The sequence below is a fragment of the Pan paniscus genome, chromosome 13, assembly GCF_029289425.2.
Source record: "Pan paniscus chromosome 13, NHGRI_mPanPan1-v2.0_pri, whole genome shotgun sequence".
Taxonomy (NCBI): Eukaryota; Metazoa; Chordata; class Mammalia; order Primates; family Hominidae; genus Pan; species Pan paniscus.
The window spans coordinates 72544142-72571297 of record NC_073262.2 but is presented as its reverse complement, the minus strand read 5'-3'; the positions used below and the strand labels follow the sequence as shown (position 1 = coordinate 72571297).

The 27156-nt window shown below is 36.6% G+C and overlaps 1 protein-coding gene across 3 annotated transcripts in view; it reads right to left on the bottom strand.

Annotated features, from left to right (window-relative positions):
* The window catches only part of UBR3 (ubiquitin protein ligase E3 component n-recognin 3), a 268208-nt gene that overhangs the window by 185302 nt on the left and 55750 nt on the right, over positions 1-27156 (bottom strand). For all 3 annotated transcript variants that reach the window (XM_034954464.3, XM_034954467.3, XM_034954465.3), the window contains exons 6-10: positions 19189-19255; positions 15124-15254; positions 13700-13928; positions 5145-5324; positions 4274-4407 (exon numbers count right to left, since the gene is read on the bottom strand). In XM_034954464.3, coding sequence (XP_034810355.2) covers positions 4274-4407; positions 5145-5324; positions 13700-13928; positions 15124-15254; positions 19189-19255 — 741 coding nt within the window. The remainder of the gene's footprint in view (positions 1-4273; positions 4408-5144; positions 5325-13699; positions 13929-15123; positions 15255-19188; positions 19256-27156) is intronic.

The following is a 27156-nucleotide window of genomic DNA, read 5'->3' as shown; positions in this document are numbered from 1 at the left end:
ACTCAGCCTCATAATTAAAATTCATCCTAAACACAGTAGTCAGAATAATCTTCTTAAAATATTGATCTTTTTATATCAATATCATATCAACCCACTTTACTGAGGCTCTGTCTACCGTGGGCTTACATACATGACATAGCATTCTTCTGATTTTTCTCTTCTCCCTGTCCTTAATATCTAAATGTCAGTTCTTTCTTCGGGGTTCACATCTCTTTTCTCCCTATTTAATCTCATCCATCCCTTGGTGATAAATATCTTCTATATGCCGAAGGGTCTAGAATGTATAACCTCAGTCCAGATTTACTTTTTGAGCATGAGACTTATATATCCAACTGCCTATTCACTATTTCTACTTGGACATTTCACGGACATCTCAAACTTAACCTATTTAAAGTTAACTCTGATCTCTCTAAACTTGACATTCTCTCAGTCTTTACTAGCTTTGTAAATAGCACTTCCATACACAGTTACTCAAAAGTCTCTCTCTCTCATCAACAATGTACAATCCATCACCAAGCCTGTAGATTCTACCTCAAAAATACATCTTGAATATCCAAAATATACTTTCAATATATACATATCAAATATATGCTACCTGAATTTCATGTTTAGACTATTGTCACAGCATGTTTTTATTTAATTGACAAAAAATAAACACATGTATTTATGGGGTACAATGTGATGTTTCAAGATATATATATATATACACACACACATGCATTGTGGGATGGGTATATCAAGCTAATTAACATATCCATCACCTCAGACATTTATCATTTTTTGTAGTGAGAGCATTACAAATCTATTCCTTTAGCAATTCTGAAATGTAAAATACATTATTATTAACTATAGTCACCATGTTGTGCAACAGATTTCAAAGTTATTCCTCCTCCCTAGCTAAAACTTTGTACCCTTTAGTCAAAATCTCCCCATTTCCCACTCCCTCAGCCCCAGCTTCTGGAAACCAACATTCTACTCTCTACTTCTATAAGCTCAACTTTTTCAGATTCTACATATAAGTGAGATCAATTTACCATAGCCTCTTAATTGGTCTATTTACTCCTGGTCTTGCTGCTTCCCACCCACGCTACTCCTGCTCAAATCCAGTCTTCTCCAGGAACAGAATGATCTTTTAAGTGTAAATCTGATCACATTAAACCCTTGCTTAAAAATCTTCAGTGGCTTCTCCTTAAAACTGAATCCAAGAGTACTTAACATGATCTGCGAATACCTGCAATAATAATCTGATCTCTGCCTATCTCTCCAACTCCAACTTGTTTACTCTCTGGTTCCAGCCACAAATTCCTTAAAAGGACCAATCACGGCCGGGCGCGGTGGCTCACGCCTGTAATCCCAGCACTTTGGGAGGCCGAGGCAGGCGGATCACGAGGTCAGGAGATTGAGACCATCCTGGCTACAGTGAAACCCCGTTTCTACTAAAAAAAAATACAGAAAATTAGCCGGGCTTGGTGGCAGGCGCCTATAGTCCCAGCTACTCGGGAGGCTGAGGCAGGAGAATGGCGTGAACCCGGGAGGCAGAGCTTGCAGTGAGCCAAGATTGTGCCACTGCATTCCAGCCTGGGTGACAGAGCAAGACTACGTCTCAAAAAAAAAAAAAAAGGACCAATCACTTTCCTACTGAAGGTAGGCTATTCCCTCTTATCTCCCCCACGACAAACACTAACCCCAATTTAATATTCACAGAGCTGGGTCCTTCATATTCTCTCTTCATAAACGCATTCTCTGATACTCAAATCTTCAGTCCTCATACTCATTACTCTCCCTCATAACAACCTGTTATTTTCCCAAAGAGCACTTACAAAAGCTTCTGAAGTAAATCGATGTGTTTACTTACTTAAGGTTTATCTCCCCTATGAGAGCAAGAACCATATCTATTTGGTTCAGTACCAAAAACTTAAGCATCTAAACAATATCTGGCATATATTTTTTGAATAAATGAACAAATAAACCTCATATTATATGACGGTTTCTTGATAAATGCTACAGTGGAAATTAAACAAGGTACACTATGAAAACAAACCTGACTGGAGGAATAAATGAGTAGATTATATATCTGAGTCTTGAGAATTTTTTAAGAAAACTTTAAAATTTCAAAGAGTTAACATTAATTGTTCTTCATTTTGGTTAGAATCACTACACAGGTCCCACTGCATATCAAATGAATCAAAACCTCTGACACTGGGGCTTATGCATACATATTTTTTAAGCTTCCAAGATAACTCTCATGCAAGAAAAACACTAAGCCAACAAAAGAGAATGAAAGACCATATGCCAAAGAAAGAGACCAGCTTGAACAAAAGCACAGGAATCAAGAAAGGACACTGCATGATGGGGAATAATAATCAATCCAATAAAGGCATGGAGGGAGAGGGGGTATAAGAAGATGAATTATAGGCTGAGGAGGGCAGATCACCTGAGGTCAGGAGTTTGAGACAAGTATGTGCAACATGGTGAAACCCTGTCTTTACTAAAAATACAAAAATGAGCCAGGCATGGTGGTGCACACTTGTAATCCCAGCTACCTGGGAGGTGGAGGCAGAAGAATCGCTTGAACCCAGGAGGCAGAGGTGCAGTGAGCTGAGTTCGCACTCCAGCCTGGGTGACAGTGAGTGAGACTCCATCTCAAAAAATAAAAAAAAATTTAAAAATTAAAAAAAAAGATAATGAATTATGAGAGACAAGTTGAGGGCAACTTGTGGAGAATTTTAAATGTCTCTATAGGAAAAACAGATGTTATCCTGTAGATTGATGAGAACTTGAATGATTTTTAAGTAAAGGAGAGGGAGATATATAGAGCTTAGAAAAGTAACTTTGGTATTGAGACAGATTACAGTAGAAAGGGTCTAGAAACACGAAAACCAGTTAAGAAATTACCTTAATAATCCATATTTTTAAAATACAGAGAAATAAAGGAAAAAAGCAGGAGAGGAATATTCCTAGAATGAAAGATTCTTAGTATCTGCTTACAGGTTAAACACAGCTAGCACAGCAAGGGAAGAAAGTTTCCAGAATGGACAATTACATAATTTAAGATACCATTAAATGACAAAAAGGGCACAAAAGGAAATATCGTATGGACAGATAGTTTTTAAAAGTTAATTCAGAACCTGAGAAAATTCATGTACCTACAAGGGGATCTACATGAATAATCAGACCTGTTAGAAATTTGAACCGGGACAACATGGTGAAACCCTGTCTCTACAAAAAATACAAAAATTAGCCAGGTGTGCTGGTGCACACCTGTAATCCCAGCTACTCGGGAGGCTCAGGCAGGAGAATTGCTTAAACCTGGGAGATGGAGGTTGCAGTAAGCTGAGATGGTGCCACTGCACTCCAGCCTGGCGACAGAGAGACTCCCTCTAAAAAAAAAAAAAAGAAAGAAATTTGAACCTAGTAAGACTGTAACAAGGCTGTAAGTCATCTGCGTTTAGAGAATGGCTGAACTAACAAAAGAAAGTATAAATCTACTTAAAGAAACACATACGTTTAAGTGGTAGATGGAAGACAGCTTCACAATAACAAAGAGCAGGCTTTACTGTCCCATTTCTCTTTCACTTTGTTTTTAAAAGGTCAGTAAACAGACTGAGAAATTCAAATATTTTTAAATGAGCTGACCAAGTCACGCAAGTAAAAAAGAAGCAGAGCCAAAACTAGAACCCAGGGCTTCAAAATATGTCTACTACAAAATCTTGTCCAGCATGATTACTGGTATAGAATAACAGGCTGGAACTGCATGGTGTCCATTATCAAAATTTTAGTCAAGTCTTTAGTTTAATAGGGTCAGGGGATTCCATTTGTCTGGACTGCCCAAGGTTTCTGGAGACCCATCAAACCAATGCTTATAATATTATATATTATAATATACATTATATAACAACCACTGGAAGGTTTGTGGAATTTATACTTGTTTTGTCTTTGGAATCTTGAAAGTGTAATAATGAGGACTATCCTACTCCTTGAAAGACAAGAAGCATTAGGCAACTGATAACAAATGAAACAATAAAGATGAATGTGGAGACTAATGAAGTTCTGAAGACTGTTCACAATAGCAACAGGCTGGAAAAATCTGATAATAATGAATTCCAAACTGCCTAAGAATGAAAATTACTGTCTCAGGTCAGTTTTCATAAAGCTGAATTCAATTTGAAACAAAATTAAACACTGCACATTATATACAAATGAACAAACCAATATTTTCACAAGTCTTTTTCTTAAATAAACACAGAAATTAACAAAAATATTTCCAACATACCCTAACTTTACAATGTGATAAAAGCCCCCACATTGGCTGTGCACAGGCCTCAAGTTCAGCAGCAAAGGCAGCATAGTAGGTCTGAGACTCAAATTCCACATGCTCGTTTAGTTCTCGCTTGTTTAAGTTCATACCTGGCAAAAATTAAAGCAGATATAAACCTTGTCAAGTGGAAGCACACATTCATATTAAATATCAAGTACATTTCCCAGTCCCAAACACATTTATGCACACAAATGGCATTACTGACACAGTACATATAGAAATAAGTAAATTACTAAAAATGAAACAATCTAGTCCTTTCAGAATTTTTTACAAACTAGGTTTTCTTAGAAACATTTTATGAATTGTCTCATGTAATAAACTGAATATCTTTTGATAAGAAAGTCAAAAAAATTTTAATTGATGTTAGTTGAAAGCTTTACGTGTTACGAATCTTTCTCAGACAATAGATTTCACATTTCTAGATTAATGGTTACAAATGCTTCAAAGCCAGGCACAGTGGCTAATCCCTGTAATCCCAGCACTTTGGGAGGCTGAAGCAAATGGATTGGTTGAGCCCAGGAGTACTAGACCAGCCTGGGCAACATAGTGAGACCCTGTCTCTACTAAAAATAAAAAAATTAAGTTAAATTTGTTTAAATGCTTAAAAAGTTATACTCCTGTTTCTTTTTCAATCATTTGACATTTTTCCTAACTCCTTGGTATGTTTTATGAACAATTTATTAAAGTACTTACAAATACCAATTAAAATAATGAGCTATTTCATGTGTAGCGTGAATGATGTGCTATTGTATTTTAATTGATATTTAATAATTTAGCATTAGGAATTTTGTAAACCAAAAAATTAACAAAGGGATAAAATTCATACCTTGAAAGAAAGATACAAAGTTCATCCATGTAACTAACAAACCGTGATCCTCCAAAAATCTCTTGGCCACACTTTGATGGGAAAGAATATTAATAAAATCACTAACAAGAGGCCAGTAAGTGTTATTCTTCAGTAATGCTTCTCCACAGTTCACTACCACATGTAAACTATTTTCTTCATCTAAAAAAAGACACACACAACCCAAAAATTTCATAAGATTTTTTTAAAAAGCTTAACCAATAATACAGAATATATATACTTTAGAATCAGATATACCTAAATTCAAACCCCAGCCTTCCATTTAATACCTATATGGCTTTAGGCACAATATTTACACTCTCTGAATCAATTTCTTCATTTATAAAGTAGAAAATAAAAACATCCATCTTAAAAGAATTACATGAAGCATTAACAAAAGTACTTAGCACATCATTATAGTAATTATTACCATATGTCCAATATATGACATGATACTGAGGTAGCTGTATGTTTATAAAACCTTATTTTCTTGATTCTAATGATATAATGCAGTATTTTCTGTTGCAATCAATAAAAAATTTTTATCCCTAGATTAATCTCATTTCATCTTATCAACCAAATCTGTATGATTTCAAGAGATGTACATTTAATTGCTTTCTTCTATTCAAAAAATACATCAATACAATCTTTAGCAAACAATATTTCAAAGATAAAAAACACACATTTAAAAAAAAGAAACACACACACACACCAACTTCTTAAGCCTTGAAAAAAAAATCCTCAAAGTTTAAATACATCATTGGGGGTGGTGGGAGGATAGGCTTGTACGAAATCTTTATCATTAAAAATTATTAGTATATATGCATTCACTCTCTTTAACCTATTCCAACTTCACTGACTCACTGGACTAGGAAGTTTCCATTCCCACTGTAAAACATATTAATACCCATAATACATGGAATGCTCAAGGCTCATAGCTCATTCCCTGTACACAGGCTGGGGCGTATGGTTACCTAGAGTCAATTTTTGTTTCTATTCATGCTAATTGTTCTTTTTATCATAATTACACAATTTAGATCAAAAGTATATGAACTAATGACATATGAAAGCACAGAGAGGTATTACAGAAATTGAATCATATGCTTTTGAGAGACAATAAAATAAAAACAAGTGCCAGGAAAAAAAGCTAAAAAACCTTGGGACAGAAAAATCATAAAAGCCTAAGTATATTTTACACTCAGATTGCTTTATATTCTAACTCTATTTTAAAGAGATTAAAATTGGATCCACAGATGATGCTTTATAGATGTGCTATTTATAAAAAAGATGAGCGAGAACTCCAGTCAAGGAAATCATATCCTGAAAATACTTTGCCCAAAGTTAAAAGCCTGGAGAATGAACACACAGTTCTGTGTTTTAAGTTAAAATACAATGTTTAAGGTATATATATATTTTTTCAAAGATGGGGGTCTCACTATGTTGCCCACGCTGGACTCAAACTCCTGGGCTCAAGCAGTCTTCCCACCTCAGCCTCCTCAGTAGCTGGGATTACAAGTATGTGCCACCACACCCGGCTCATATTTTTTAAATGATTCCTCACTTTAACCAACTTATTCAACTACCTATCTACCTGTCATACTCATCAGTCAGGAGGGCCTCTACTGCACTTTTTAATTTCCACACATTAAACTTAGGTTTCAGTCCACAGAATTATTTTACCAAATATTAAATAAGTTTAACAATATCTAAGAACAGGGCCCACTGAAGTTAAGTACACTCTCTTTCAGTACTTCTCAATGGACGAGAGAGGGTCTAACTCAATGAGGAAGTAAGGACTAGGGGCTTTTTACAAATTGTTTATACTAACCCCTGGCCATGACTGACAACTACTGTTCCACTTCTGAGCTAGTGAGCCATTGATATTGATGCAACAGTGCTAAGGAATGTTGGGATTTTTTTTAAGTTAAAAATTGAGAATCACTGTTCTATATAATTGAAACCAGAGGATGAATAAGCAGAATATAATTAATCAAACTCACTATTTTCATGACACTGCTTAAATACTACTGTTCTTGTAAAAAACGCCTTGGAATCATTAATGAAATAAAATGATTAGGACTTCTATTTTTACTCAAACTGGTACTTTCCTCATTACAGATATAAAGAGCAATGATTCAGTGTAAAATTAAATTCACTCATCAACAAATATTTATTGAGCACCTACTAAGGGTCAAGTTTTCAACTAATCTCTGAGAATAAAGTGATAAATAAATCAAGATTTAGATGATCTCTGTCTTCATGGAGATTAACATCTAAGAAGGCAGAATGTGATAAGGGCTGCAATGGGAAAAGTACAGGGACTCATAAGAACAAATAAAGCTAGACTACAATTCAAGAAAAGACTTGGCTGGCCATGGTGGCTCACGCCTGTAATCCCAGCACTTTGGGAGGCCAAAATGGGCGAATCACCTGAAGTCAGGAGTTCGAGACCAGCCTCGCCAACATGGTGAAACCCCCACCTCTACTAAAAACACAAAGTTAGCTGGGCGTGGTGGCGGGCACCTGTAATCCCAACTACTCAGGAGGCTGAGGCAGGAGAATCACTTGAACCCGGGAGGCGGAGGTTGCAGTGAGCCGAGATTGTGCCACTGCACTCCAGCCTAAGTGACAGAGCAAGACTCCATCTCAAAAAAAAAAAAAGACTCTCCTGAGGAAGTGAAGTTTAAACTGAGGCCTATAAAATAAAGCAGGAATTAGGATTAACCAGATAAACTAGTGATGGTGAAGCAGATGGTGCTATACGCAGAAGGAACAGTACCTAAGAAAAGGTTAGAATCACTTGAAGAAAGAATACAGAGGATGCATGGTACAAATGAGGCTACAGGGTCTTATAAACCAGCGTCAGGACTTTAGAGTTCACATGAAGAGAATGGAAAGCCAGTAGGGGGTTTTAAGAGAGAGAACATTATAAGAAGTGTAATGTAAAAAGTGACTGAAGGAGAGTGACAACAACTAGAGATAAGAGGCTTAGAGATGGCCATGGTTTGAACTATGGTGGTGGCAAAAAGATGCAGTGATGAAGAGGCTATGTAAAGATATTCAGAAGATTTGAAGGACAGAGTTGGTAATGTGTGCTATATCTGCAAGGAATAAAAAGAAGTCAAAGACAACTCCTAGGTTTTTAGGCTGCACAGCTGTTTAGATAGACAGTGGAATCAAAACACACATTCATGTGCTCATGTACATACACACACACACAAGATAATGTAAAAGAAGCCAGATTAATGGAGCAATAATGAGTCTTTGCTATGGACACTGTGTGTTTGAGGTGTTTATAGACATCCAAACAATATAGTTCAATAAGTAGTTTGATATGCAGGGAGGAAAGGCAGTCTGGGATTATGAGCATCTACAGACATTCCTATGTCATACAACACATGGTTTTAGATTCCACTTTACAAAGACTGTTTCAAAAGATAAATTCTAAAATTTCTGGGACATGAAAAATTATGAGCTATATTTGGAACCACAATGCATATGGTATAAAATTGAATATAAAAAAGTAAAAGTAGAAGGTAGGAATCACATACTACTATAAGGCTTTTTCCCTTTAGTCTTCAGCTATCGCTGTGGCCAAATTCTCATTGTATCAGCTCCTGTATTTATTAAAAGTATAGATAAAATTTTAAAATATCATCTAACAACAATTCAAGACAAGGCTAGATAGAGGCTGCTAAAAAATAAAAAGAAAGTACAGAGATCCTGTTGTAATATCTGTGGCTAGTTATGGGTAGTTCAGTACAGCTAAGGTTTATTCTAATACTCAGTGTAAAAATGGGAAAAGCTTATGATACTTTTAGAAAAGCAGTAAATATATATCATGATATCTTATGCTACTACTGAAAGAGGAAAAAATAGTATGGCAAAGTTTGAAGGCTTCCAAAGATAGTTTTAGAACTTGGCTGGAAATAATGTAATTTACTGCTAAAAAAAAATTATATTTAAAGATCTTACCAATCTTTATTTCAGCTTGTTGAAAATTCAATTTGTATAAGAATTTCCAGAAAAGACTAACTGCATTAGAAGCATATGTAAAAAGCAACTGATACCATATAATATGATTTCAGAAAAATATGGGAAAAGTGTGAAAAGCAGAGACACTAGGACAAAGTGCCAAGAAACACCAATATTGATAGGACAAGTAGAGAAGAGTATTGGGCCACAGAAAGAGAATCAACAGTGTGAAATGCTACTGAAAATCAAGCAAGGTAAAGTTTAAACTATGACCACTGGCTTCCTCAACATGTAGTTTACAAAAAGGGTAAACCACATAATTTATCATATAAACTGGGACGCTTTTGAGCGCAAAAGAAATTGTATTAATAACTACGTCAGACTAACAGGCATAACTTAAGGCTATTCTGGGAAAACTAGGACTATGTCTACATGAGTCATGGACAATTTTGTAGATTTCAATAGAACAATGGGAGTGAACATTAAAATGAGGTAGGTAAGGATACGAATATAAAAAGTGAGGAAAGCTAGCTATTAAAAAAAAAATGGGAGGCAGGTTTAAGACTCATCTTGTTCCCAAATATTCTCCCTTAAAGGCCAAATGCAAACCACATGTAATAAGCACAGCTAAATCACCTAGTGAAGAAAAGAGACTCCAGATTCTTTTAAAAGAACAGGTACTTCTAAATTTTGTTTTCTCAATTATGAATTTAAAACACCATTTTGCCGCAAAGACTGCATGACTAAAACACCAAAAGCAATGGCAACAAAAGCCAAAATTGATAAATGGGATCTAATTAAACTAAAGAGCTTCTGCACAGCAAAAGAAACTATTACCAGAGTGAACAGGCAACCTACAGAATGGGAGAAAATTTTTGCAATCTATCCATCTGACAAAGGGCTAATATCCAGAATTATAAAGAACTTAAACAAATTTACAAGAAAAAAACAATCCCATCAAAAAGTGGGTGAAGGACATGAACAGACACTTCTCAAAAGAAGACATTTATGCAGCCAACAAACATATGAAAAATGCTCATCATCACTGGTCATTAGAGAAATGCAAATCAAAACCACAATGAGATACCATCTCAGGCCAGTCAGAACGGCGATCATTAAAAAGTCAGGAAACCACAGACGCTGGAGAGGATGTGGAGAAATAGGAACGCTTTTACACTGTTGGTGGGAGTGTAAATTAGTTCAACCATTGTGGAAGACAGTGTGGCGATTCCTCAAGGATCTAGAACTAGAAATACCATTTGACCCAGCAATCCCTTTACTGGGTATATACCCAAAGGGTTATAAATCATGCTGCTATAAAGACACATGCACATGTATATTGCAGCACTGTTCACAATAGCAAAGACTTGGAACCAACCCAAATGACCATCAATGATGGACTAGATAAAGAAAATGTGGCACATATACACCATGGAATACTATTGCAGCCATAAAAAAGGATGAGTTCATGTCCTTTGCAGGACATGGATGAAACTGGTCACCATCATTCTCAGCAAACTATCACAAGGACAGAAAACCAAACACCGCATGTTTTCACTCATAAGTGGGAGTTGAACAATGAGAACACATGGACACAGGAAGGGGGACATCACACACCAGGCCGGGCAAGGGGCGGGGGGAGGAACAGCATTAGGAGAAATACCTAATGTAGATGACAGGTTGATGGGTGCAGCAAACCACCATGGCACATGTATACCTAGGTAACAAACCTGCGCATTCTGTACATGTACCCCAGACCTTAAAGTATAATTAAAAAGTAAAAAAATTTTTAAAAAACATCATTTTTGTGAAAAGTCTGTCTTTAAATATATAATAAAATATAAGAATATCATTGATACAGCTGAATGACAGCAGATACTATTTCAAAAAGGAAAAAAGAAAAAGCAATATATGTAGATAAATCTCTAGGAAAGAATAGATCATATTACATGAAGTTAGTAAAACTAAAACATAAAGCAGCTTTTAAATTTTCCTTTAAAAAGCAAAGAAGTAGGCCAGGCATGGTGGCTCATGCCTGTAATCCCAGCACTTTGGGAGGCCGAGGTGGGTGGATCACCTGACGTCAGGAGTCCAAGACCAGCCTGGCCAATGCGGTGAAACCCTGTCTCTACTGAAAATACAAAAAATTAGCCGGGCATGGTGGCGGGCGCCTGTAGTCCCAGCTACTCGGGAGGCTGAGGCAGGAGAATCAGTTGAACCTGGAAGGCGGAGGTTGCAGTGAGCTGAGATCACGCCATTGCATTCCAGCCTAGGACACAAGAGTGAAACTCCAGCCAGGCGCGGTGGCTCACGCCTGTAATCCCAGCATTTTGGGAGGCCGAGGCAGGCGGATCACAAGGTTAGGATATCGAGACCATCCTGGCTAACACGGTGAAACCCCGTCTCTACTAAAAATACAAAAAATTAGCTGGGCGTGGTGGTGGGCGCCTGTAGTCCCAGCTACTCGGGAGGCTGAGGCAGGAGAATGGCGTGAACCTGGGAGGCAGAGCTTGCAGTGAGCTGAGATCGCGCCACTGCACCCCAGCCTGGGCGACAGAGCGAGACTCCGTCTCAAAAAAAAAAAAAAAAAAGAGTGAAACTCCATCTTTAAAAAAAAAAAAAAAAAGGTGAAGAAGTATATTCTTTAATGTAAATAATGTATTATGCTCCCACTATACCTACAATGGGAAGGCAGACTCACAAAGTAGGTATGAAAGAGTACAGGCTTTGAAGTCAGACAACCCAGCCTTACCACTCAGAGCTGTAAGATCACAGATCATTGACTTCAACTCCCTATGCCTCAGCTGCCTCATCTATAAAATGGAGATGACAATACCTTCAAAGAATTATTGATGGTTAAGTGATATAATGCATATAAAGTACTGAGAAAAGAGTCTAGCATATAGTTGAGTACTCTAGAGATGGTAGCTATCATAATTAGCTAGCTATAATATATAACGCATTATGCCTTGCACTGAGTTCATATCAATTTTCAGGACATGGTGTCACACCTGAGAACAGACAGATTATCAGTATAAGGAGAAAACAGGAGCTGATATGCACAAAGAGGCAAGAGTGGAACAAAGCAAGGCTCAACTATAAGATTTCTCCTCCTCAGAGAATGGAGAGGTCCTAAGATTTAATTAATCTGAAGTATTGTTTGTTGTTATTTTTAAAGTTTAGCTCCTAGTGCCAATAAGTAAAGACACATCCTATCAAAGAATCTTTGACAGGGACTGGCTGTGTCAAGGTTAAGAATAGTAAGAGTTCTGACATTAGGAGCCAGGAAATCCTTCTTAACTGTGTCATTTGCTGGCTGTATAACCTATGGCAAATTGCTTAACTTTCCTAAGCCTCAATGTACTCATCTTTAAAGCAAGGATAATAATAATGCCAATCTCAGAGACTTGTTCAGAAGCTTAATTGAAACAATACATAAATAGTATTCAGCACAGTACCAGGTACATAGCAAATATTTAAATACTATATATTATTGGCCAAGCGTGGTGTCTCATACCTGTAATCCCAGCACTCTGGGTGGCTGAGGCAGGGGGATCACCTGAGGTCAGGAGTTCAAGACTAGCCTGGGCACCATGGCAAAACCCCATCTCTACTAAAAATACAAAAATTAGCCAGACATGGTGATGCACACCTGTTATCCCAGCTACTCAGGAGGCTGAGGCAGAACTGCTTGAACTGAACCCAGGAGGCGGAGGTTGCAGTAAGCCAAGATCGTACCACTGCACTCCAGCCTGGGGTACAGAGCAAGACTCTGTCTCAAAAAATAGTAATAATAAAAATTATGTATGTATTTATATATGTGTGTATATACATATATACATATATACACACATATACATATATATAGAATTTAAGGGAGGTAAAGTTAAGATGAGTAACTATAGAGAAATGAGAATGGGAAGAGGTACAGAAACATTATGGCAGGTTGAAGAGTATCAACCACATAGTGGGCACAAAAGAAGAATATAAAGTTCTCACTAAGGGAGTAAAGGCAAGATTTATCCCAATTTTTAAGTTATAAAAGTATAAGCATGTAAAAAATCTAAGACTGATAGCAGCAAATTTATGATAAAAAAGCAGAAACATGTCTAATAAGGAAATGACTAAATAAATTATGGTATAGCCATGATATTAATACCTGCACTTATTAAAATGCATGTTTTTGACATGTACACTATGGCAACTTTTTAAAAAGTATTTATTGTATCTATAAATATAGTCATCACACAAAAAGAAAAGAAATATAGCAAAGTGCTAACAACAGGTATTTGTGAATAACAAAACTACAAGTGCTTTTAACTTTTTCTTTAAACTTCACTGGAAATTTTCAAAGATGTCCGTAACAAACATGTATTATTTTATAATTTTTTTAAACATAAGGTGTTTTCAAGACTAGTTATACAAAGTTCACTAATACTAGAATATGATTAATAATACTGAGTATCATTATTAGTAATATTACTAAGTATATGAAGTACACTAATAATACTAGAATAATAATACTGATAATAATAGAACTAGTGAATATAATTCTGAGTTACCTTGTAGCTCACTTTTAATAAGGCAACTTTCCATCATGTATAATAGCACAGTGACCATAATATCCAGCAGCTGACATTCTTCTGTTACCTGTCTGGCTAGCTCCTCATTGCTGAACAACTGAACACTAATATGCACAATTCTGTTAGACATTGTGTCTGATTCATGACTTTTCTTCAGTGTTTTCATAATGAAAGCATAATGCTGAACAAAAGTTTTTGTAAAAGCAACCTGTAAACATTTTAATAGAAAGGAAAAAACACATTAGTTTTAATTTTTAATTTAAAATCATTTTCAATATATCATGTTAACATTTTACAGCTATTACTAATTTATAATAATGCCCAAGATAACTAAAAAAAAATCTCGATGGTGAGGTAGTCTTTCACTTTTTTGGAACATTTGCAAAATATTTTGATGGTTAAAGAAAAAAAAAAATTTTTTTCCCCCAAAACGGAGTCTTGCTCTGTCGCCCAAGCCTGAGTGCAGTGGCATGATCTCAGCTCACTGCAACCTCCGCCTCCCTAGTTCAAGCAATTCTCCTGCCTCAGCCTCCCAAGTAGCTGGGATTACAGGCACACGCCATCACGCCCAACTAATTTTTGTATTTTCAGTAGAGATGGGGTTTGGCCAGACTGATCTCAAACTCCCGACCTCTGGTGATCTGCCCACCTCAGCCTCCCAAAGTGCTGGGATTACAGACGTGAGCTACCACGCCCAGCCGTATTTATTTTTACTCTTATTTCCTTTACATGTACATTTTCTCTGTTTTTTTTTTTTAGCAGATATAAAGACACACAAAACAATGACACTATTAAAGTGTCTCTCCTAACCTACACCATAAAAATAACAGCATGCTTTATTTTCTTTTCATACACCGAGCTTCGTCATTTTGCCATAACCGTAAGATAGTAACAGGTGGGTTCTGACCCCCTGGGACTAGAAACTTCACCTGCCAACATTTGTATATGAGTCAATAACTGTTCTCTCTTTAGCAGTTGTGACCAGCAACTTTTCAACCCATGCTTTTCCCAGCCTGATCTCACAATCTAAATTCAATTGCCCCCATTAAACATTCTTATAGCACCTTGTACTCTTCTTCAGAGGATTTAGAACAATTTGTAACTACATATTTATTTCTGCAAAATAAAAACTGTGGTTTCAATGTTTGTTCCCCAGCATTCCCTCCAGACCAAGTTCCATGCAGAAAAGCAATCCTTTGGAATTCTGCTCAGTAATGCTGCTTTGCCACAAAGCTAAGACACTGTGCCTTTTGTGAAGAACTTGTGTTATCAAGAGAAGAAACTAACACTTGTTTATAGTGTTATATCAACCTTCACCTGAGAAATATATCAAAAAAAGATTTAATAATGAAAGGCAAAGAAAGAAAAGCTAAGTTCAGAAAAGCAGGAAAATATATAGATACCTTATACTCTTGATCTGGAAGCATGTTGAGTAAGAAAGTTACCATCTTTTGAGGGAATTCATATTTTATAGTCCAAAATAATAGTTCTTCTAGGAAGCTTTTATGCTTCAAAACATCCATTATGGATTGATCTGCACATGAAAAATGAAATTTATCAGTTAATGATTGAAGTTGCTCATCTCATTTTATAACTAATAACCCATAAACCATAAAATGGGAAAGTATCTAAAAGTTAAAAATATCCTTACAATAATGCAATAATATTGACAAGCTAGATTTCTATAATGTACACAGTATATAAATAAGAAAAAATTTAATGCATATATTTTAATATAAAGCAGTAAGTGGAAAAATGAATGGGGGGAATGGATGCCCTTTTTAAATAAAGGTATTCAATGGAAGAAAGCATTATCCACAAAGACATCAAGAGGATACAAGAAGTGTCAACTATGATGTACTGGCTCCAGTGACACTGCTTAAGCAGGGGCTAAACTTAGATGAGAGACTGGAAAAAACAGTATCTCACACGCATCAAAATCCTCAGGTCCAGCCCTAACTACATCACTGTTCAAGGTGTCTTCCAGGATAACCTTGTAGAGTTTTTTCAATTAACACTACCCCAGCTTTATACTTCTTCTAGTATTGAATAATGTGTTCATACCACATCTCCCCAGGCAATGGGTCTAAATGAGTAACAATAAGCTCAGTATATCATCACTTTCTTTACAAAACACTGCATTTACTAAGGCTTGAATCAGTCCTTATTAGATATAACTTTAACACAGTTTTTTCATTAATAACAAGAAAAACAGCACCAAAATATCATATTTTCTGAAGATATTATGATTTTAACTACAGAAAGGCAAAAATATCTTCCAACTCCCTAATTCCATTTCAGTGGTGACATAAGTGATATATAGTAGTGGTTAACATACAAAGACAAGTACACTGTAACACTATACATCTTTTTTTTTTTTTTTCTTAAGAGTCAGGGTCTCACTCTGGAGGCCAGAGTGCAGTGGCGTAATCATAGCTCACTGCAGCCTCAAACTCCTCAGCTCAAGTTATCCTCCCACCTTACCCTCCCGAATAGCTAGGACTATAGGTGTGCAAGACCACACCCTGCTAATTTATTTTTTATTTTTTGAAGAGACATGGTCTTGCTGTGTTGTCCAGGCTACATTTCTTTATTATTAGCAATTAAGTAATTATTTTCAAAACTCAGAATTTTCTACTTATAAAACAGAAATCTATTCTTCCTGAAACAGATCATTTCCAGGGCATGACAATGATTTAAAAACAAAAACCAAGATTGCAAGAAATGAGGTAAAATACAGTCAAAAGAACTCACTGACAGATTCAAAGATAAAAAGTAATAAAAACAGGGCCCAAGAGAATCAGGTAGCAGGAATTTAAGATTTGTAACTAAAAATTATAATATAGGCTCGGCACAGTGGCTCACACCTTAATCCTAGCACTTTGGGAGGCTGAGGTGGGCACATGGCTTGAGCTCAGGAATTTGAGACCAACCTAGGTAACATGGCAAAACCCTGTCTCTAAAAAAAATACGAAAATCAGCCAGGTGGGGTGGCATGCGCCTGTAGTCCCAACTACTCGGCAGGTTGAGACAGGAGGATTGGATCGCTTGAGCCTGGGAGGCAGAGGTTGCAGTGAGCCAAGACCATGCCACTGATCATTCCAGCCTGGCTAACACAGTGAGACCCTGTGCTGAAAAAAATAAATTATAATCCACAGCACACTGCTGTACCTAATTTAATTCTCACAATTCACTTAACACAATGTGACTGATAATTTCACAGACTACCAAAATGAAAGCTCTCATTGGTAAGTGCTTCTTAATGTATTTACAAAGCTGAATAAAACTAGTACTATTAATCATAGAATTCATAGTTATGACTCTGCAAGCCTGCATTAGGCAAATGAAAAGCCTGAAGCCATCATAATTATTATTAATTGTCAAGCACTTAAAAGAAAATATACATTAACAATGTTTTAAATCAATTAAACAACCTGAATATACCAGGAAAGCTGTGGCTTCTGCTAAAATAAAAATAGTTGCAGTTACGTAGAATTCAATATTTTTATCTGCAGACCAAAAAAACTCCAGCAATGTCTTCTTTGTTGTTCTTAAAATAGGTGATGTCAGTCTCCCAAGATGTTAAAGCACGTGTTATATTGTGTAATATTATGAAAATGTAGTTAGAAATGCTTCCATTAGTTATGTTTGACTATCTTTAAATCTTGACATGACTTTTAACAATGTGTAAACTACCTTAAGTCAAATTGTAAAAAGAGATTTTTAAAGAATCATTATGCACTGTAAATGCATGACTAAAGCAAAGGTTTTAATTAACAGAGCAGAGTTCAAGTTCTGCAACTCACTAGCTCAATAATCTTGGAATCTTGGCCATATAGTTAAAGCCCTCAAGGCCTCAGTTTCCTCACCCTTAAAATGCAGGTTTAGAGAACAGACAGTGATGGGGTTAGCATAGTGTCTGGCCTCTTCCTTACCATTACATATTTTCTTTTCAGTGCACTTTCCAAGCTGTGGAACAAAATTCTTACAAAAATTGAGCCATTCCCTAAACTTCAGATATCTTCAAAATAAGGTCAGTTTTTGAAAACACCTGGGGTTCTAATTCACAAAGCCATTCCTTCCATGTACATACTTAAACTGAAAATGGTAACTGATGAAGTTTTAAATTTCAGTACTATTTCTTACAATTACAAGGAAGAGAAGGCACTCAATCCAAACACACATGTGAAAAAAGTTCAGGTATTTAAAAACAGACAAAGAAAAAAACACTTTAACTTAAGTCTGCATAAAAAGTATCTTCAGTCAGAGTGTGACCAGGCTGAAGGAAAACAATGACCTCTTACACCACAGCAGGTATTTTCTGGGCACCCCTAAAGCTTAAACTCAACTATGTGCCTAACAATCTCCAACTCAGATGTGTCACAAGGACTCAGTTTAATATCTGATAAGTTAAAGAGCCAGAAGGCCATATGAGTTCCTAATTTCCTTCAGACATACAGGTTCTCTGCTGAGCCAGAAAAAAGGAGAACATACCTGTATGTGTGCATCCTGGACTGCAGATCAAATTCCATACCCTTTCCTAGCAACCCCCAAGTTAAATGCAGCAGCATAGTAACTGAGACTTAGAAAAGGAACCTGCAACTCAAAGTGCCTGCATATTCCACCTTTCTAGGCAGTCCTAGATATTTCACAAGATACACTTAATCAACAGCAGAAGTAAGAAATTTATTTTCATCAAAATAACATTTTAGACTCTGGAGACTTTCTAAACCAACCACACGTTAAGATATGAAAATCCCTGGCAAAAATCCAAAGCACAGACTTGTCAACTAATCGCAAGTATTCTAGAAAAGCTTTTAGTGACAGTCAAGTAAACATTGTGGTTAAAAGCTTAGGCTCTGGGATATGAATTAAGGATCTACCTCTCATTAGCCATAATCTCTAACATGTCTAACACATACAAAAGGTTCAATAAATATTACTCATTATTATTACTAATCTAGTCCCTCACTACAAAGCATATTTATAATACTTTCTCCTTTGAGGAAACACGTGAGTCCCTACTGAGCCTTTATGACGTGTTAAGTACTATTTGTTCATTCCGTGTGTGTGTGTGTGTGTGTGTGTCTGTCTCTCTCTCACCATGTCATCTCCTTTGTCTTTTTTCACTCTAGAAATTGCATACCCCAGATTATAAAAGGAACTAGGCCAAACTACAAATTCACACAAAAAACACTGGAGCCAAATCAGTCAATCAATGAAAAGACTTCCTTTTGGGGGGGACTCAAATATGATAATGCATATTTTATGATGAAAATAATGAACAAAACCCAATAGTAATCGCTTAACAATACTTTCTCCAAGACTTATTAGATAAATCTAATAACATAAGCCTCCCTTCAAACAGCTTTGATGTCAGTATGGCTAGCCCATCAAGTATTTTTAGTGATTAGGCATTTTTTAGAAGCATTTTATTCAAGGAAAAAAATAATAATAAATACAAATACCTTTGGTGCCACTGCTTAGTTTTACCCTTTTTCTCTTGCCCAGACCTTGACTACCATCCTGATCATCCTGAAGGAAAATAAAATTAGCATTATACACGGTCACATTCATAAATTGATACACTTTATAAATGTGCTTACAAATTACATTAAACACATAATATATGCATGCTTACATACTACTAATCAACATCTATGTATTTGCTATAATATATATTTTAGTGTTAATTTTGATTTTAAAATACAGTGAAATATCCCTAAATATCAAAACACAAGAGCTCTTAAATGTAATCTCTGCTTCTAATGGAAGACTCTTAAGTACCCCAAAATGCCAAAATAAAAATTTTCCTAACCTTATAAATTAACATCGAATGCACGAAGAAGCTAAAGGGTGGAATGAGAGAGATTATTATAGGAAGGTAGGAGAGAAGAGGAGAGGACTAAAACAACGAATAGAGGAAAGGCTTTGAAGGGTCTAAGAAAAAATGAGTTCAACAAATCAAATTTTGAAAAATAAACACAACATATTAGAAGTTGGAGTTGACAGTTAAAAATAATAATAAAAACAAATTAAAATATGCTTAGAAAAAAAATCCAAAAAGGAAATACATTCTGCTCAATGTGATATATATATATATCTATCTCCTAGAAAAACCTCGCACTAAAAATAACAAGGCTTATGGGGAAAAAAAAGGGTAAGGGATGGACACTCACAACCTATTCAAGTTTGTAACCAGAGAAGTAACAAAAGCAGTAATTGGTACCTGGGAAGATCATTTGCAGGCCCAGGCAAACATCATGTGGTGGTTTAAGGCTAGATCAGAGCATGTTAACACTGTACAACAGAGTAAAGAAAGCCAGCCAACTATGACAATGCAGAGGGAAGAGGAGCAAAGAAGGCAGCCTGCCTCTTGTAAAACCAAGGTGAAAGTAGTGGTGCACCTCTTGGGGAGGAAGCCCTGAGTGTAGGTGCTCATTTCTAATTTTCTTAGTATAGTGCTGAAAAGGTTCCTGCTGTCTTTGCAGCAGAACTCAGAGTTTTTTCCTCTCCAGCTAAAGGTTATGATTCTACCCCACTATCCCAGCTCTCCTAAACCAGGGATATTACATATGAATCAACAACTTCCACATTATAATGACATATTTTCCCTATTTTCCAAACATATATGAACCAACCAATATTATAAAGAGGTGCGGTAATGTGGCATATAGTCAGTTGTGCTAACAATGGTGTTGGTAGCAGGTTAGAACTGTAGTAAAAATTTCAAGATACTTTTCTCAATTAGCACCCATCAAATTTCTAAAGCAGAAAAGTAGCCTCAGCTTCATGCTGGAGCTCTATTTACTGGTGCAGCTTCCTTGGCCTAAATAATAGCCTTAACTTGGGTTTCCGTCAAGCATCAATCCTCAGGGCCATTTTCTGGGGTTTTCCAGAGCTACTACTTAGCTCAGTCATTCAGCATTTACTGGGCACTTCAATATGTCTTCCCTGTTAATCTCCACCTTTGCCAGGCCTCTCTGGCCATCCACCAGGCAACAGAACTAACAGTCAAACTACAATCCCTCTCTGCCACTCTAAGCTTGCCACTGGAGAAATTCACCAGAAAGAAATATGAAGCCTTAAAAGACAGAAAACAGACACAGGAATGTAAAAGCATACTACAGGGCCCAGAGGGTTCAGAAATTTAAGATTTCAACTAATAGCCATTTATGAAACTGGTTCTCCAAGACCTGAGAGAAAAGGCAAACTTGGAAAAACACGTTATGTCCTAGGTGAGAATTATTTCATAATTTCAAATATAAACTTCCTATGAAAACAGTATCCTTGATCAAGTGATGGTCACGGCAATATGAAGTTTTATAAATTTCCTGGCCTTATATACTTAAAAGACAAGTAGAATTAGCCAAGCAAAGAGGGGGAAAGTCATGCCAAGAAGAGAATACAGCATAAGCAAAGGCAAAAGACAAAAGTCTGAAAACACAGACCACTGAGTTGGCCTTAACATCATTTTAGATATCAAATACAGCTAAGAAGGGAGATTATCTGCATCTGAGCTGGTGGGAAAATAGGTACTCTTACATACCAATGGTGAGAATATACAGTAGTAAAATTTCCCTGAATGGCAATCTGGCAATCTTTGGAACAGAAATTCCAGTTCTAGGAATTTAACCCAAAGAAATAATCAGACAAGTGAATTGGGACTATATGCATACCTATTCATCACAATGTTATTTATAATGGCAAAAAAAAAAAAGTCTTTGGTTTCCAATAGTAGATGATTAGGTAAATATATAATAGCACACCTGTACCATATAAAGAAAAACAACCCTGGAGCTCTATATTCATTGTGACCAAACAGATGTTCAAAAACTATTATTATAAATGAGAAAAGCATGCTATTTTAAAACAGGGAATTTTAAAGCATGCTATTTTAAAATAGGGAAAATATGTCATTATAATGTGGAAGTTGTTGATTCATATGTAACATCCCTGGTTTAGGAGAGCTGGGATAGTGAGGTAGAATCATAACCTTTAGCATATGCAGTATGAAATTATTTAAGTATTGATAACATTCACAAATAAAATCTGTTAGTATATTCCTTTTTATAGATGTTCAAAACTGTCATCAGTGAGAAAAGCAAGTAATACAGGAGTATTAACAGCATGAAACCATTAAAATATGACATACATAAAATCTGTTAGAATGTTAGACGTTTTAAAGTCATAATACAGGACGAGGCGCGGTGGCTCACGCCTGTAATCCCAGCACTTTGGGAGGCTGAGGTGGGTGGATCACCTGAGGCCAGGAGTTCGAGATCAGCCTGACCTGTATGTTGAAACCCCGTCTCCACTAAAAATACAAAAATTAGCTGGGCGTAGTGGCAGGCACCTATAATCCCAGCTACTCGGCAGGCTGAGGCTGGAGAATTGCTTGAACCCGGGAGGCGGAGGTTGCAGTGAGCTGAGATTGTGCCACTGCACTCCAGCCTGGGCAACAAAGAGACTCCATCTCAAAAATAAATAAATAAATAAATAAATAAATAAATAAATAAATAAAGTCATAACACAGATGAAAAAGAAAAAGAAAAAACTGCCGGGTGTGGTGGCTCATGCCTGAGATCCCAGCACTTTGGGAGGCAGAGGTGGGCGGATCACCTGAGGTCGGGAGTTTGAGATCAGCCTGACCAACATGGAGAAACCCCATCTCTACTAAAAATACAAAATTAGCTGGACATGGTGGCGCATGCCTGTAATCCCAGCTACTCGGGAGGCTACAGCAGGAGAATAGCTTGAACCCGGGAGGGGGAGGTTGCAGTGAGCCAAGATCGTGCCATTGCACTCCAGCCTGGGCAACAAGAGCAAAACTCCATCTCAAAAAAAAAAAGAAAGAAAGAAAAAGAAAAAAATTTAAAAATAAAGAATGTTAGAGGTTTACAGTGAGTCACCACTAAGTGATAGAGATTTAGGTAATGTTATCTTTTTGTTAACATTTATTTTCTACTTATTCAACAATAAATATGGATTGTAGTTTTAAGTTAATAAACATCTTTTTAAAATACAAGTCTGATTTCCAATACTATTTGTTCCAACAATAACAGATTACTATATTATCAGTTATAAGTTCTATATTTTTATTTTTAGAAAGTACAGTACTGTTAACAAACAGAAATAACTCCCAAAAGTAGAGAATTCAGGCATTAAGGAAAACGAAAACAAAACAGTTATCATAACCACAATTTCCCATTCCTCCAAATTCATGATGTGGAGCTAAGGTTCATTTGTCCCTGAGGAAGCAGTACAGGATCCTAAGAGAAGATGATGGTCCAACTGACAAGAGGAAATAAATCAAATACAATCTCAACCCAGACAGCATTTGTACAGCCCTCAGGAACTTTTCAGACCTTAAATAGACCCTGAGCATGGAAGTAGGCACTATTGCTACATGTGTTTCAGGCACAAAATATGGACACAGGTCCAAATCATTTTGGAAAGAAACAAGAAGACATGAGACAAGAAAATCCAAGAAAAACAGATTCAAACTCCCAATCTGCAAAATCTACAGATGGTTTCTCAACCTAAATTAACCTTTCTTTTTTTGATGGATTTTCTAGACAGTTTTCATCACATTTTTTCATAAATGTGAGCTTCATAAAAAGAAGTCAGGTAAATTCACAGCTGGTTACAACAATACTCAAAGAATATTAACACAGACTACATAGGGCTAGAATGAATATTTAATATGTCACCTTACAAAAATGAAATACAAAGATCTTAAAAGACTATAACAATAAGATGAAACTTGAAGATTTATGTAAGCCCCTATAATCAGACTGTTTGCTTTAAATCAACTTCACAAGTATAACACTACAAGGGAGTTCTAACTTGTCAGCTGTAAGGTGGGGCCCAGGGGGAAATGTTGGGCATTTTGTTTGACCTCTGTGGCTCCTGCCAACAATTTAGGATAGCTGCTAAAAAAATAACAAAAAGCTTTGGGCCTTAATGAAGACACGGTATGCTTATCAAAAGATGTCCCATCACTGTGCACTAAATGAGGACATAGATTTTAAAAGAAAATGAGTTTACTAGACAGTGAAAAGAAAGAACTATGCGCGACAGAAAATATTAATATCTAAAAGTAAATATTTAAAAGTGTCATCTGGAAATAAAAATCTTTCTAGAAGGCAAAACAAGAAATATGCGAAAGTTACAATATTTAACAGAATATTGAGAAGAATTTAATAATTAGAGCTATCAAGGGAATAAGTTGCCTCATAAACTAGGTAAGCTCCCTACGATTGGAAGTATTTATGGAGAGGCTTACCAACTGTCAGGAATGTTGTAAAATCAATTCCTGCACTGGAAAAGAAATACATTAAATATTTCTAAGGCCTTTCCCACCAACAGTTTATGTGATTCCCTGCCCTACCCTTACCATTAATGTAATTTATGATACCAAATTAAAATTAAACCTTATGCCTCCAAAAGTAAAATTAACTTTTTTTTTTTTTTTTTTTGAGACGGAGTCTCACTCTGTCGCGCAGGCTGGGGTGCAGTGGCGCGATCTCGGCTCACTTCAACCTCCACCTCCCGGGTTCAAGCGATTCTCCTGTCTCAGCCTCCCCAGTTGATGGGACTACAAACGCGTGCCATCATGCTGGGCTAATTTTTGTATTTTTAGTAGAGACGGGGTTTCACCATATTGGCCAGGCTGATCTCGATCTCCTGACCTAGTGATCGCCCACCTCGGCCTCCCAAAGTTCTGGAATTACAGGCATGAGCCACTGCATCCAGCCTTTTTTCTTTTACCTATTCACTTATGAAAAGTATCTCTGATTTTTTATTTCAACTGTCCTACTTTTGCTATTATTTTTGGAAAGCTGTTGTTCACTTGGATTGTGTCTTGAATAAAGACAAGAATATTCAAAGCATATCTACACAGTAACTTATTTTGCAAAGTGATTATTTCTCAATTATGTAAGAGTATACAGGAAAAAAAGAAAAGTAAACAAGGAAAATTTATAAACAGTGATAATCTTTGCATGGTAGGGCTAAATGTAAATGTTTTCTTTTTGTTTTTTTTCTGTCTGTTTTGAGACAGGGTCTCCTTCTGTCACCCACGCTGGAGTGCAGTGGCACAATGTCAGTTTACTTCAAGCTCCGCCTCCTAGGTTCAAGTGATCCTCCTGCCTCAACCTCCGGAGCTAGGATTACAGGCATGTGCCACCACGCCTGGCTAATTTTGTATTTTTAGTAGAAACGGGGTTTCTCCATGTTGGTCAGGTTAGTCTCGCACTCCTAACCTCAGGTGATCCGCCTGCCTCGGCCTCCCAAAGCGCTGGGATTACAGGCATGAGCTACTGCGCCCAGCCAAAACATCTTTTAATTGTTACAATTCCTACTCTATAGTAGTAATTAAAATGTCATTGTCCATTTATTCTCATCCTATCTTCCTTTATGATATCTTAAATTACAACAATAAAATCATGAAAAGGGTTTGCTTAACAATCCCATGGGCCTATAAGGTAATGGTGTAGAAATTCTAATCCTGAAGCCATACCTAGCTCTTCACTAAATTTCAAATATAAATACTAAAGCAAATATGTCATTTGTGCCTACAGTTCCAAGTAAAATGCAACATGACATTAAAAGCCTTAATGAATATTTAAATGGCATAAAATAGTTATTTGTTCAAGAACATCTATATTTAAGTACTCTTCCTCTATCAACCTCTTTCCATCTATCTTATCCCTTCATCTATTTTCACCTTAATCTATTCTATTCTATAATAATTATTGCATTTTGACCATTTTAATATATGTTAAAAAATACTTTGAGAAGAACAAAAGTAAAAGCAAATTTTAAATAATAATCATATTCATTTTTAAAGGGGTTGATGGAACTTATCTTTCTTTACAAATAAATCGCACAAACTCAATTAACATTGCTTCTTGCTTATGATGCCTAGCCACCAACAGAATTTTTATTCCATGTAGGCCATTAGTCCTAATAAAATAATGTTTTCCACTAATAAACAAAAAACAAACCAGATTAAAACAGGATACACAACCCCAAAAAGAGACTAGCGGAAGAGTCACGGTAGTTTCATAGCCTCATTAGTAATTAAATTCAAAAATATATTTTGTTCTTTAACCTACAATGAATACTAATAAAATTTCAGTATATTTTCTTCTGCTTTACAAAGTTAAAAGTCAACTCTCGGCTGGGAGCCATGGCTCACGCCTGTAAACCCAGCACTTTGGGAGGCCAGGGCGGATTACGAGGTCAGGAGATCAAGACCATCCTGGCTAACACGGAAAAACCCCATCTCTACTAAAAATACAAAAAATTAGCCGGGTGTGGTGGCGGGTGCCTGTAGTCCCAGCTACTCGGGAGGCTGAGGCAGAATGGCGTGAACCTGGGAGGCAGAGCTTGCAGTGAGCCAAGATCACGCCACTGTACTCCAGCCTGGGCGACAGTGCAAGACTCCGTCTCAAAAAAAAAAAAAAGTCAGCTCTCCAAAATACCTTACAGGCTGGGCACAGTGGCTCACGCCTCTAATCCCAGCACTTTGGGAGGCCAAGGTGGGTGAATCACCTGAGGTCAGGAGTTCAAGACCAGCCTGTCCAACATGGCAAAACCCCATCTCTACTAAAAATACAAAAATTAGCTGGGTGTGGTGGCACGCGCCTGTAGTCCCAGCTAGTCGGGAGGCTGAGACGGGAGAATCGCTTGAACCTGGGAAGCAGAGGTTCAGTGAGCCAAGATCACACCACTACACTCCAGGCTGGGCAAAAGAGTAAGACTCTGTCTCAAAATAAATAAAATAAAATAACCTTATAATCTAAATATAAGTTTTTATTCTCTTGATGTACAATAGTAACTACTATACTTAAGGAAAGCTTTGATTTTCATTAAAACTCTGTAATAGCCATTATTGGCTAAAATGGCATTACTTTATCAGTTGTATTTTTTCCCAAGAGATAGTGCCACTAAAATAGATAGAAAATTTATAAGAAATTATTGGTACATTATTTAGCTATTATCACTACCCACTATTGGATTATCAACTGAATCCAGGGAAAAGAATGACTAATGTCATATCCTGGTTGTGGAAGTTTTAAAACATGTTTACAAATTCTCTGACATTCTTCCCATCAAAAGGTGGGATCTATATCACCTCCCACTGAATCTGGACATACTTTAGCAACTCGTTTATAACAAAAAGGATGAAGTGACACCACATACCTTCCAAGACTAGCTCAGAAAAGGCTCTACAGCTTCTACTCTTGGGCTGTTGGCCTGGGAGAAGTAAGTCACTACTATGTAAGATGTCCAACTTGAGACCACCATGCTGGAGAAACCACATGTTGTCATACTGATCAACAACCAGCTGAGTTCCCGGATAGTCAGCATCAACTATCAGCCCTATGAGTGAGCCATCTTAGATCTCCGTCTCAGTGTGAAGCCCT